The sequence below is a fragment of the Prinia subflava genome, chromosome 4 (assembly GCF_021018805.1).
Source record: "Prinia subflava isolate CZ2003 ecotype Zambia chromosome 4, Cam_Psub_1.2, whole genome shotgun sequence".
In the NCBI taxonomy this organism is placed as follows: domain Eukaryota; kingdom Metazoa; phylum Chordata; class Aves; order Passeriformes; family Cisticolidae; genus Prinia; species Prinia subflava.
In genome coordinates, this window is record NC_086250.1 from 2685128 (window position 1) to 2698364 (window position 13237).

Below are 13237 nucleotides of genomic sequence, written 5' to 3' on the forward strand. Positions count from 1 at the left end.
TTAATTATTAAATTGCTGCTTGATATATTGGCCGTGTCAAGCGTCTTATTTTTAACACCCCTCATCTTCCAGCACGGCTCTTTGCAATGCAGGACACCTCAGAGATTGTTTCTCACCATGGAAGGAGAGACCTCATTCTAATAATCAAATTCTCCAAAATCTACCTTAATTTATGGCTCATTTGCTCACTCTGCCTTCTCCTTCTTTCTGGGATGGACAGTGGAGTGAACTTGCAGGAGTTCTGCCCTGAGAGAGCTCTGCTGTGAGAGCTCTTAATTGCTGGAGAGTGTGTGAATGTTCTTAGGATAATGTGTACATGGATTTATCTTTCTCTTCCTTTCCCCCTACTTGTTCTTTTTGGAATTCAGCAGGGGATCCCACCAACACCTCCCACCTGGCATATGTTCAGCTCTGATCATTTTGCCATGGGTTCAGGCAGAAATTCACTCTCATTCTTGTCCCATAGAACAGGGATTGACTGGAGGAGGGCCCTTTTGGTAGAATTAAGGGATTTGAGGCAATGTGATGTGTTTCCTGTGCCCTTTTTCATTTTCTGTTATTCACATACAGGCTCAAGATGGAAGATGCATTCTACAATTAGAATAGCACAAGAAATTAATTAATAATTAGAAAAGCACAAGGTTCATCCTGCATGTGTTTGGCTACGTCCACAAGGGATGGCTGAACTTTAATTGCAGAGGCTCTGTAAAGATCTGAGTTGGGGAAGGGAACCAAAATCATGTTTTTTTACAGCTGAATTACGCTTTCTGCCATCATTTTAGTAGTAGGGAAAAGCTAAAAATCTAGAGTGGAGAGAAACCAAACTGTGTCTGCCTGGGTGGGAATTCCTGCCGTATTTGGGGTGCAGTCAGGATCAATAACAGGGAGAAATGCCACCCTAGAAGTTCTGACTTAGTTTTAAACTTTGTTAGCATCAAGGCCTCTGAATCACTGTGTTTGGTTTTTGCCCTCTGCACTGGAAAGATGGGGTAGAAATTATTTAGCAATAATTCAGTAAGTATTGGACATGTTAACAGTGGGGTACATAAGGTATTAGCCTTACTGAAATTCGTATTCTGGAATCTACTCAATGCTGTTGTAGTAGCAGTTGAATGTGTGAAGAAATATTTCCTTGTGGTGGGCTCTACACACCCTGGTGGTGTTTGCTTAAAAAAAAACCCGCCCCCATGTTCTGCATTTGTGGGCAGAGATGGGAAAAATACTTGTCCCTTCAGAGCTGTCTCCCAGAGCAAAGAAATGTGGAAGCTCATTTATAAAATATGACCAGTGGATGGTTATTACTTGGCTTTTTGAGACTCAGAATAGCAACAGGGCTGAGGACACTATTCATAGAGCAGAATGCCAGAAATGATGTGTTAACCTGAATCACAAACCATAAATTATTGAGAACTGCAGCTTTTGCTGTCTTTTTACATGTTAAAATATTCCTTTTTGCATGGAAAATCTTAACTATAGAGATTTGAATTTTTTCCCCCATGGAGTATTTCTTCTGAAGAGTTCTTATTAAGGGATGATCTTTACACAACCTGTGGGAAAGTGTAGATAAAAACAGAAGCTTCTGAAATAAATATCCTTATTTTCCAAAAGTCTTTCAGTTTTTGTCAGAAGGCTGTAACATTTTTGTTCACACTTTTGAAGGTCATGTCAAACAATCCTTTCCTCTTGCAGTCAGCACTTAAGTCTGCTCCAGAATTCACTGGAACACGTGGAAAGCTTAGGATGGACTTCCCTAAGTTCTTTAAGGATGTCTTCACCTATTTTGAACTCTAGGAGCTAATAATGATAGTTAACAATTCCAAGGAAGGATGTTGTGCAATATTATTTATTTCTTACGTGCTTTCTGTGGTTGTACCACTGCAAGATCCTGAAATTTGGGTCCCAGGGCTGCCTTTTATGTAAGGCTTGGACTGACTGCACCCAGTGAGAGAGGACTGCAGGAATATTGCCAAGCTGGGACCATCAGCCCTTTGGCTGCTGAGTGCATTTTCAAAAGTAATTCCAGCCTTGGATGAATCCACAGGTATTCTGTCTGAAAAGGTCATCCTGGCTGAGTCACTCCATTTAAGTGCCTGAGCTTAAGGAAGATCAGTCGTGGTGAGAATGAGTCATTATATGATTTAGAGTGAAATTAGCATTATTGGCCACCAGGACAAAATATATCTGGGTGTAGTAGAATCACTCACAAAACAGGCAGCATTTCATCCCAGAGGTCTGGATATAGTGCTCAATATTTTCTTGTAGTTGCACAGATGTTATTTTTGTCCACATCAAACTATGGTGATCACAGTAGATGATCAGTATGGTACCTAAGAAGTACCTCGTGGCTTTAAAATTTGCTGCTGTTTTGGGATTTCACATTCCCACCTCGAAAATTGCAGGATTTACTCTGTAAAAGCTGACAAAAGTCAGATTTGTTTGGGATTTTAGTTCCACTTGTCTGGCATGAGATAATGAGATGCAGTTACCAGTGTTTTAATTTTTACAGAGCTGATGAGTGTCCACAGCTCCTCTTAAAGTCAGCAGAACTTGTAACTACTTGCACTTCTGGTAATTGGGTTGTGGCACGATGTGTTTCAGAATGAGGCATTCAAAAGCTAGAGTGCTTAAAATTAGTGGTTGTTTTGCAGCTTTGATCTCTTCCTCATGTGTAAAACTCATTCTGTTCTATGGAAATAAACCGAGGATATAAACTTCTGAGAAAAGGACTCTCAGCTCTGCTGCACACCATTTATTTTCCTATTACTCTTTGGATATTGTTTATTTGGCATGTTGTATATCTCCTTGCCTCCCCTTCCTTTTTATTTTAATTGGGACCTGGCTATTGGCTGGAAATTCCACTAACATGACTCATCCCTGAGCTGGAAGTGACTGTGAACAGGCATCACATTGAGGGAATTACTTCTTCCCCCCTCCTTTTATTTTTCCCTTCTAAGAGCTTTATCGTGGCACGAGCTTGTAATAATAAACTAGGAAGGAAGTTGGAGCTAATAATTTGGTTCTGAATGCACAAGCCCTGCCAAATTTCCCCACAGGCACGAAACAGCCGCTCAAGCTGTGACACCAGCAAATTAAATCCTGGAGGTAGCTGACCAGAAGTAATGAAATGTGTATTTACCATACTGATGCTGTCAGTCTTAAGACACACTGGCTTTACAATCCAGTTAAGTGGGGCACGTTTGTCACTTGCTGTGGTGCTTAGAGAAAATCCTCAGGTTTTTTCTTAGCCTTCTTTTCAAAATCACCAGCCCAGTGCTGGCTGGCAAGCCTGACCTTGCACGATTTGAGGAAAGGATGACCAGAATGGTCTGTCCTTTTAAAACACTGCCCAGGTGAAATCCGTATTCCAAAGGAGAGAAATTATTTTGTCTCATGACGTGTTAATTGCCAGTTTTTTTTACTGATCTCTGATCTGCCACCCCAGTCTTAGCAGATGAAATTAATCATTTCACATTCCCCACGTGCTTTAGGTGATAGAGGACTCAAAAAAAGCTATTCACCCCAGACAGGTGTCACAGGTAACAACAGCAAATGTCTGAGAGTTTTATTTAGCTAGCAGAGGAGTTCCATGGTAATTGTGTGAGAACTGCTGAAGAAGGTTCATGAATCGTTTGCTGTGGATTCATGAAAACATTGAGGGGGAAAAAATAAAAGTATTGATGCCTTGGGAAGGCTGAGCTGGAACAGAGACTGGACAGAGCTGGAGAATAAAACAGATATTTATTAAAAGGCCTTTAGGATACACCTTGGGCAGCACGAGGGCCTGGCCAGGGCTGCACCCAAGGTGGACCCAAAATGGGCACAAAATGGACAAAGGGTCACGAGGTCTCACACTTTGATAAGTTTGGGTCCATTTGCACATTGGGGTTGAATTGTCCAATCCCAGCTCCAGGCTGTGAGGTCCCATCCTTCTTGTTCCTCCCTCCAGCCACCCTTGTTTGTGCTTTTGGGCTGAAAGTTGTCCTTGGTGTGCAGCAGGAGAAGGATTTGTTTTGTGTCCCTGCTGTGTGCAGAGCTGAGAGACCCTGAGTGTGAGCTCAGAGCTGCACCCTGGGCAGCACAGAATGTGGAAAACATGAAAGGTAAAGCTTAAGGCATCAGTATGGTCTTCATCATGATTAATACAATACCCATGGAAGAATCAAAGGATAAAATCACAACCCACAGCATTCTCTGAAAACATTTAATTATATCCTAGGAATGTCCATGACTCTGCAATTACATGCTTAATTTCCAGCTGTACTTGATTAGCGTAGCAAATGATTTCTAGTACAGCCAGCCATAAGGAGCTTGCTTTGAACTGTTTGTTGGCACATACAAATTCATTTGGCACTTTGGGCTGGTTCTTCCTGGCGAGGTAGGCAGGTGGAGTTAGTGCTGTGAAATTCAGTGCCAAGGCCAGGGGAAGACCAGAATAATTTTGGAGACAACACCATTGCTTTTCCTCTAGCCAAGCACTCAAATGCAGGTCTGAGGAAGGTCAAACCCCACAGACCTCAGTGGGATTATACCTGAGCTCCAAGCTAAGTGTGTAGAAATAACCTTGTTGGTCTTGGAAGAAAACCATGGCTCCTGTGATGCAGTAGTGCACGTGGTTTTGGAAAGCCAGATCACCTGTGCCTTCCTTCTCCTGTCTGCCCACACCAGGAGGGCTGAGGTAGGAGGGATTCCACATTTTCTTAGTGAAAAGAGAATAGGGAGGAAGAAGGATAAGAGAACCTCTACTTGGTTTTGACCAGATCTAAGCATAATCCCCGGTTAAATGTTTGAGTCTTGTGAATCCAAATGCTAGACTGGGATTTAAGGCAAAATACAACCACCTGAAGTGCAGAGTTTTGATCTACTCAAGGCTAAGCCTGTTGAATTCAGCTCAGGCTGAGGGAAACACATGGAAACTTTTATGTAGTTGTAATCTTATGTTACCAACCTTTTGGAGGAATGGCTTTGCCATCTGTGAAAAATTACCCAGACTTCCTCACCAAAATATTCTCCCACTGATAACACTGGCAGGTACAATTTTAACAACTTAAAAGTGATTTTTTTAAAGACTAACTAAAGTAAACCTCACACCAGCAGCTGAAGGTGCATTGCCTCTGTTTTTAATCTCAGGCTTGGAGCTGTCTAGACAGGTTATCCTATTTGGGTTGGACTGATTATGTGCTTTGTGCCTTGTTCTGTTGGATCGGATGGGTGGGTTTGCTTAGGGCCTTTGTCTCAAGCCTGTGGCTCTTCCTCTAGGGTGGTGTAACCTTAGGTGCACTGTAAATGTCAAAGCCCAGTGATAATACCATGAATATATGTAAAGAAAAACTGCTGCTCTTTTCAATCTTACACTCCTAGAACCATTTATTTATTCTTGGCGGGTTTGTATCTGTTGTTGTTTTTGTTGTGGGGTTTTTTTTTTTTTTGCTGTTTCTTTTTTTCCTTGTTTTGTTTTTTGGTTGGTTTGGGTGTTTTGTTTTGTTTTGAGGTGTTTTTTTGAATGCCAGGAGTTGGCATCATTGTATGTGTGAATTTCAAATAGGGGTCCTGGATCTTAGCATAAATCCCAGAAATATTGTTTTCATGGCAGAACTCCCACTAAACAACACCACAAGAAAGTGGGAGGTAGTCAGGCTGCTAGAATTAATCTCTGAAGGAGGTCTCTAGCTCTCTCTGGTACAGGAACAACTTGATGGAAGAAGTAGCAAACTAACCTTGCTTTTCCACCTTTTCCTGAGAGTGCTCAGCCTGTGAAATAGGAAGGAAAAAAAATACTGTGGAGCTGAGAACTGAAAATACCAGCTATTACACTTTTTGTGGGGGGTAAGAACAGTTATAAGGTGTGGTGTGGTCTAATAAACAAAGAGGCAACTCTTAAAGTAAGCTTGAACTTTTGTTTCTCATTAATTAGCATGAATCTGTTTTGAAATTCCTGTAGAGAACAAGTGCTTCTCCTGACAGCTGGTTTGAAATTAATAAGAAAGGAAAGTGTTTTCAGCTGGCAATGGCTTAACACGCTCATGATACTTGAAAACAAGGTTAAATTGCTTCTTTCTCTCTACTACTAAGAAAAGAAATACTGAAAATTAAATGCTGTAGCTTAGGAAATGAAAAGTGCCAGCCAAAACTATGTACGTAGTGGTGAGAGCTGCTTGGTACTTGCTGAAATGGGCATATTTGGAAAAGCTTAGGCAGTACCAAAAATTATTCATCCATTGTAGAGTATATTGCATTGAGGAATCTACAATCCTGTTCCTGCAGGATAAAAGAGTCTTGATTTAATCACCTCTTTTGGGGGGGGATTTAAATGACTTTGAGGCTTTACTGGGAATTCTCTTGCCCCTGATACCCTTTACAATCTCATCCTTCTTCTGCTCTGCTTCACCTTTCCTCATGAAAGGATGACAGAGGCTTTATTCCTCAGGATGTAAGGGATGGAGTACCTGGAGCATCAGAACACTCACAGCAGGCTCCAGCCTCTGCTGCAGAGACACCTCTGATAATCACACACCTCTGGACTTTGGCTGACTGTGAACTGTAGCCTGAAATAATTGCTCCAGTTTGATGTTAACTCTCCTGTAGAATACGAGATATAACTTTATTGCAAATATGAGTGTCTTACAAATAACGAGGGAAATAGGTAAAAGTGAAATGTTAGATTTTACTTGAACAAACTCTTTGCTCTTGCCTTGCAGAATGCAGAACCTTTCCAAGTTGCTGTCCGAGAGGACAATTGTATCGTTGTCTCGCTGGAAGCATCAGACGTGGTGAGCTCCTCCTCTGTGTATGTCGTGAAGATAGCTGGAGAATCCAAGAACTACTTTTTCCAGTTTGATGAATTCAACAGCACTTTACCTGCCCCCGTGGTTTTTAGTGCCAAATACCATGGCCTGTATTACATAGTGACTCTGTTGGTGGTCAACTCAAACATGGTGTCCAAGTCAGCGAGGTCAATCACTGTGTTAACCAGTAAGTAACACCTTCTCCTTCTTTGCTTCTGTTTCTTGTCTCTGTGTGTGTGGGGTTTTGCCCCCAGAAGTTCTTGTTGTGAAGAAGGTTGGGTGGTTGTTGGGGTTTTTTTCAGTGGGTCCTGTTTGTGTGTAGGATGTGAGAACAGTAAGGAAGAAGGGTTGGCAAGGTGTGAGTGAAAATCCATAAGGTGTGGGCAGAAAGAAAGGGAAGGCTGTGGGTCTCCCTTGGCTGGTCCTTCCTAAACAGAGGTGTGACACACTAAAACAGTGTGATGAATGAACCCCCCTTTTCAGATGTTCTTCCTACACCCTCTGAACCAGGAGTTCCCAAAATCCAGTAAAGGGCATGTCAAGTGTTGGCTGACATTTCAGTGTAAGCACTCTTGTATGGTGAATTTATTCTGTTTTAAGTGCTCTAACATTGTTCTTTGGTTGCTAATACGTGGGAGCAACACTAAACCTGGAAAGCAGACACCAGTCACCAAAGCCATGCGTTTCTGCCAGGACAGCTGGAGGTGTTTGTGATGGAGAACACACCTGTAGTAGCCTGTCTCTGACTATTTCCAGGTTCATTGATCCTGGGGAGACGTGTGATTTTGTTTTCTCTGTCACCACACAAAGTAACACAGATTTCCAGCTGTGCCTCTGGCTCAGAGGTTGATCCAGGACTGGTTCCATGTGCCAACCTGGAAATTGAAAACAATTTGTAGAATATAAAATGATTTCTTCATCTGGAAGATGACAAAAAAAATCCGTTTGGCTGGAGCCAGACTAATTTTCAGATTTTTTTTTTCCCTAAATGGCACTTGGACTGTATGGGTAGTTTTAGTTGTGTTACATCTGAGCAATTGTTATGATTTTTTGTACCTGATTTATTGTGGCAATGAGGAAACACCATCCATGGTAATAGCACTCAAAGCATGTTAAAATAGGTTCGTGTGTTACTGAGTGAGGTGCCTAAAGTTTAGGAATCACAAGATTTTGCATAATCCATACATTCTTCAGCCTTCCCTTGTGTGCTCAGGTTGATGAGGAAAACATGAAGGATCCCATGGGAAAAGTATCATGTTGTTGAGTAATGCAAGTACTGAACAATTTCTGGGTTCACAGCAGCCTGAATTTCCTTTCCTTTACTGCTTTAACCTCATATGCAAAGTAGCATTTTAATCCAATTTTCTATTTGATGTTTGTTTCCTTCAAAGAAAATAATTAAAGATCTGTTGCCATATACAACTGGGGGAAAAAAAAGGCCTCACTATTTTGCATTTTTAGCAGGTTTTGGGTGCTGCACTTGCAGTTGTGCAGCAGGGCTCGTTGCTCTTGGATTTCCAGGGTCTCTGGTGGCAGGGGAGGTGTGATCCAAGCTGGCAGATGGTGCACACGCTCCTGTGCAGGGACTCTGAGGGAAGAAGGAAGCCAGAGTCACTCAGGCCACCAAAGGCAGCCCCAGGCTTCCCATTTCTGGCTCAGGGGGTGTCCACAAGGTGGAAAAGCAAGAGGCTGATGGCTCCAAGGGCATGTCCTGTGGCACTCTCCCTCCTCCAAGGCTTGGTGGGTTCACACCTGGCTGATGGGGGGATTTTGGGGTTTCCTGCTGCTCCCCCAGACCTTGGAAGGATCAGTGACTCTGGCACTCATCCAGTGCTGCCAGTGGGAAATGTGCAACAGAGAGAGAACCGTGGATCTCTCTGGTTCTGCCTCAAAGAAAGGGCAGTTGTGCAGGCAGCACTGAGGGATGCTGTGCTGAACTCCAAAATTCAATAATTGGGCTGTAAATTGGGAGCCTTGGAAAGGGAAGGATCCAATCTCCTCTGTGATATTTTCTGTCAGGCAGACTGATGAGTGCTGGCTCTCTCGTAGCAGCCTGTGCTCCTGAGTTCATCTTTGGGAACACAAGGCTACAGGACTGAAAGTAAATTTGGGATGACAAGGCTGTGTGGGCTTTTTAAGGTGTTTCAGTACCCTTCAGGTTTTGAGATCTTAAAACTGCTGTAGTAACCTCTGGTTTCTCCTGCAAAAATGCATGAGGTGGTATTTGGTTAGTTGTTGGGTTTTTCCTCTCTCTTATTGATATTGTTCACTGCCTGTCATAATTTTATGACTATTAATTAACTTGATTTTTTTGGCAGACAATAATTAGGATAGATTTATATTTTTCTTTTTGCCCTATGCTCTCTGACTGTTTTAATATTCTTGGTTTATTTAATAATGCAAAGATAGGTAACTATCTAAACTATTCCATCTATATCTTACACATGAAAGAATGGCACACTGCAATTAGCTTCCAGTCCCAAATTAATTCCTGTTCTGACTCCATTGATGTCAGGAGAGCTTCACCAGTGGCAGATTGGCCCCATTCATTGGGCTGCCACAAAATAAATCAAGCAGGGTAGCCAGTGATGCCAATGTGGTTATTCCCAATCTCACAAGCGATTTTTTGGATCTCCTGCAAAGGAGATCCACCCTTTCAGTGCTGAGTGCTCTCACACAGAGCTGTGTGCACCCGAAAAGTGCTCATCAGAACGAGACCAAGGTCTCCCAAAGGCATTGCCTACTTAGGAATTCAGTGAGAGCTGTGAAAGGCTTCTGCTTTCCGATGGTATATCCTGATGACATTTCCTTTCTCCTGTTCACAACTCCCATCAATATCTAAGGGAATTGGCAGGAAAAAGCAAGAGAAGAACCCACTTAAGAGAAGACTTTTGTTTTACCCCTTAAAGGTTTCTGGCCAGAAAAGCATTGAAAAGCTAACAAAAATGTATTTTATACATTATAAATAGGCATATATATGTGTAACTCTTCATATAAATGTATGGGCATAAATATGTACATATAAAAATAGAAAATCATGTCACATAAATACACCTATAACACAGAATCATGGTATCATTTAGGTTGGAAAAGACCTCTAAGTTCAGCTCTTGACCCAGCACTGCCAAATTCACCACCAGACCTTGTCCCCAGGTGCCACCTCCACGTGTTCTTTGAACACTTCCAAGGATGGCAACTCCACCACTTCCCTGGGCAGCCTGTTGCAGTGCTGACCACCTTTCCAGTGAAGTTTTTTCCTGATGACCTCCAGATTTGTCAGGCACAGTTGGCCCTTCATGAACCCATCCTGGCTGCCTTGGGTCACCTCCTTGTCTGGCATGACAGTTCTGTTTGTCTGTGATTGGAATAATTTCAGGGTTTTCTCATGTTGATCAAAACACCACAAACTGTGGAATTTTCTCATTTAGGCTCTGTGGTCCAGATTGTTGTGATGAAAAGGATGAGCTATTTGAAAACTCTTAGATAAGAAACCTGTGAGGTGGAATTTTAGCACAAAACAGCACTTTTTGCCTCTGATTCTGTAGCAAGGTGGTGTTCAGCAAATTGGGCTCACTACTTCACTGAAGGAGAAAAACAGAAACCCTGACTGCCTTTTTAAAGATCCTTGCAATGGTTTTGATAAGAAAAGTTGTGAGAATCTCACCCTCCTGGCTGGATTCCTGTGAATCCTGTGAATCCTGTGAATCTCACCCTCCTGGCTGGATTCCTGTGAATCCTGTGAATCTCACCCTCCTGGCTGGATTCCTGTGAATCCTGTGAATCTCACCCTCGTGGCTGGATTCCTGTGAATCCTGTGAATCTCACCCTCCTGGCTGGATTCCTGTGAATCCTGTGAATCTCACCCTCCTGGCTGGATTCCTGTGAATCCTGTGAATCTCACCCTCCTGGCTGGATTCCTGTGAGTGTGATTGTGCTGTGCTTTCCTTCCAGTCCTCAGTCTGGACAATGTTGAAGCAGTTCTGGTATCTAACACAACTCTTTCAGGCTTGCTTTCCTCTGCTCTTGGAGCTTTGGCTTTTCAATGGGGATGAAGTAACTCTGGAATTCACATGGTTTATTTAGTATTTTGAAACATTTGACTGAAATTTCCACCTTATTACTAATTGATTTTAAAGTAGTTTATGAAATAAATAAGGAGTACATCTGTAAAATCATTGACTGATATTTTCACTCACTCATTCTACATCTTCCCACCTTGAAGCCTTATTTTATTCTTCCCAGGGTGAGTCATACCCATATAGCATCTTCTTTTTTTTTTCCATATTCACTGTCAACTTTATATTGTGAGGGAAAAATTCTTTATGCATTTGAAGGAATGGGGGAAGCAGTAGGTTGTAAACCTATTGTGTGCTGCAGGAAAAAATGTGTCTCTGCTGGGAATTGGAGAAATCCAGATCTGAGGATCTCTGATGGTAATTAAGAGCAGCTCTGCCTGCTCTTATTTCAGCTGATGATTAGGAGTTTTGAGTGGTAAAATGTCTCATTGTTTCAAAAGCTGATGGTTCCTTACATCCACGACTGTGAAATATATTCCCTTTAGGGAGAGCTCTGCCTCTGTGTCTCCTACACAAATATTCTCCTCGAGAGGCCAACAGGCTGCTGCCAGGGACTCTGATCTCCAGCCCTCAGAAAATAATTGGCATTAGGTCCAGTTAATGCCCTGCTGTCACTGTGCCAGATGCTGCAGGAAGTGATTCAGCAGGTCCAGTCCTTTCCTCTGGCTTCTTAATGGATCAGAGTTCTTTAACTCAGAGCTTCAGAGGGTTTTTTCCCTAATGAAATGTGAAACTTTTGCCCTTCATGTTTTTTTTCTTTCTTAAAGGACGACATGAAACACCTTTAAAAATGCTGCTAATCTGTGGCAGCCCTAACTTTGAAATGTAACTCAGAACAGCACCTAGGTCCATTAGTGCTCATCTCTTCCCAGCAGATAAACCATGTTATCCTCTTTTTAGGGTGAAAAAACTTCTCCATCACAATCAAAGAAACAGAAAGAGCTGCAACCATAAGATTTCCTTATGTAATTTGTGTTGTAAGGAGGATCTAAACAATTGGCCTAAATCTGTTCAGGAACAATAACTATGCCTTTTTTCTTGTGACAACATTATTTTTTAGGTTGTGTCATCTTTTTATCTGTCACCCTGTGTGGCCATATAGAAATTGCACTGTGTCATCATTTTCACTTATATTCCTCTTTGTAAGCAATAGCACAATATCACCATTACCTTCCATAAACTTGAACTTTATGTTCTCAAAGTATTGAACAACAGCTCCTTTAATCTCAAAGATGGATTTTTTTAAACAAGAGATAAAATATCCTAAAGTTTAGAGCTACATAAATAGTTTGTCTTGGGGAGAAAATTACATAATTCACAACTCCTTCCTGTGGATAAAGGGAATTACCCATGGGGGTTAGGTCACTCTGTTAATGAGGTATCTTTTTTATAAAAGTCACAATATGGAGGTAAATAATGATTAATCTGGGTCCCAGTGTGAGAAGCAAGAGATCTCAGTCCCACATGTAATCCTGTATTCAAAGCTACAGCAATAATAAATCATTAATTCCATTTGTAGAGCGTCCCAATCTACACATATTACAAACAAATTGATTTGGATTGAAATATGGTACTTATTTTCATAGCACTTTTTTTCTCTCCCTGAATTGCAAATATTAATGCATCTGACACAAATTGAGTGTGTTAATGGAGGATTTAGCATTCAGAATTTTCCAGGGTGTTCGAAGAAGGTGTTAGGCACATTCATTATGCTATCTTGATGCTTGTATAATACAACTTATACACTAAATGCAAAATGCTGGAAAGTCCGGGATAAACAGGAAGTTTATCCTGTAAACAGCTAAAATGGGAAAGCAGTTGCTACGTAAGGCAGAGGACTCTGAGATACTGAGAAAAATAACAAATTTAGGATTTGATCCTGCAATCTTGTCTATGTGTGCGTAGTATAATCTCCAAGTCTAAAAATAAGGGGATTGTGAGTGAAGAGGTACTTTAAACTGTTAGAGGGACATTGAAATGCTCTAAGTCCCTTCTGTAATGTGACTTTAATGTAGTACAGAGCTTTTATAAAGCTCTAAGGATTATATTTCTGTGATTCCACTTTATTTGGGCTATTTCTTGACAGCCACTGAAATCTGTGACAAGCTGGATCCTAAACACTGAGAATAGTAAAATTAAAAAGACCAGACTGTTTATGCTGTGAATTATAAATACAGATAGTAAAGAGTGGCATTTTACATATTCAATTTCAATGGCCCTCGGAGCAGTCAGTGAAAGACAGAACATGATGGTTATCTGCTGAGCGTTCTTTTAATTTCACAGTGTGCAAATAGCTTCTAGATGTGAGGATTTGGTGCTGAAGGAAGTAAGATAATGGGAGAATCTTTAAATTGCATTATGTCACTCATGCAGCTCTGC

The 13237-nt window shown here is 41.5% G+C and overlaps 1 protein-coding gene across 1 annotated transcript in view; it reads left to right on the forward strand.

The window, feature by feature from the left end:
* The window catches only part of PTPRO (protein tyrosine phosphatase receptor type O), a 211244-nt gene that overhangs the window by 138823 nt on the left and 59184 nt on the right, over positions 1-13237 (forward strand). The window contains exon 8 of the mRNA XM_063395156.1: positions 6696-6969. Within this exon, the coding sequence (XP_063251226.1) occupies positions 6930-6969 (40 nt within the window). The 5' untranslated portion in view covers positions 6696-6929. The remainder of the gene's footprint in view (positions 1-6695; positions 6970-13237) is intronic.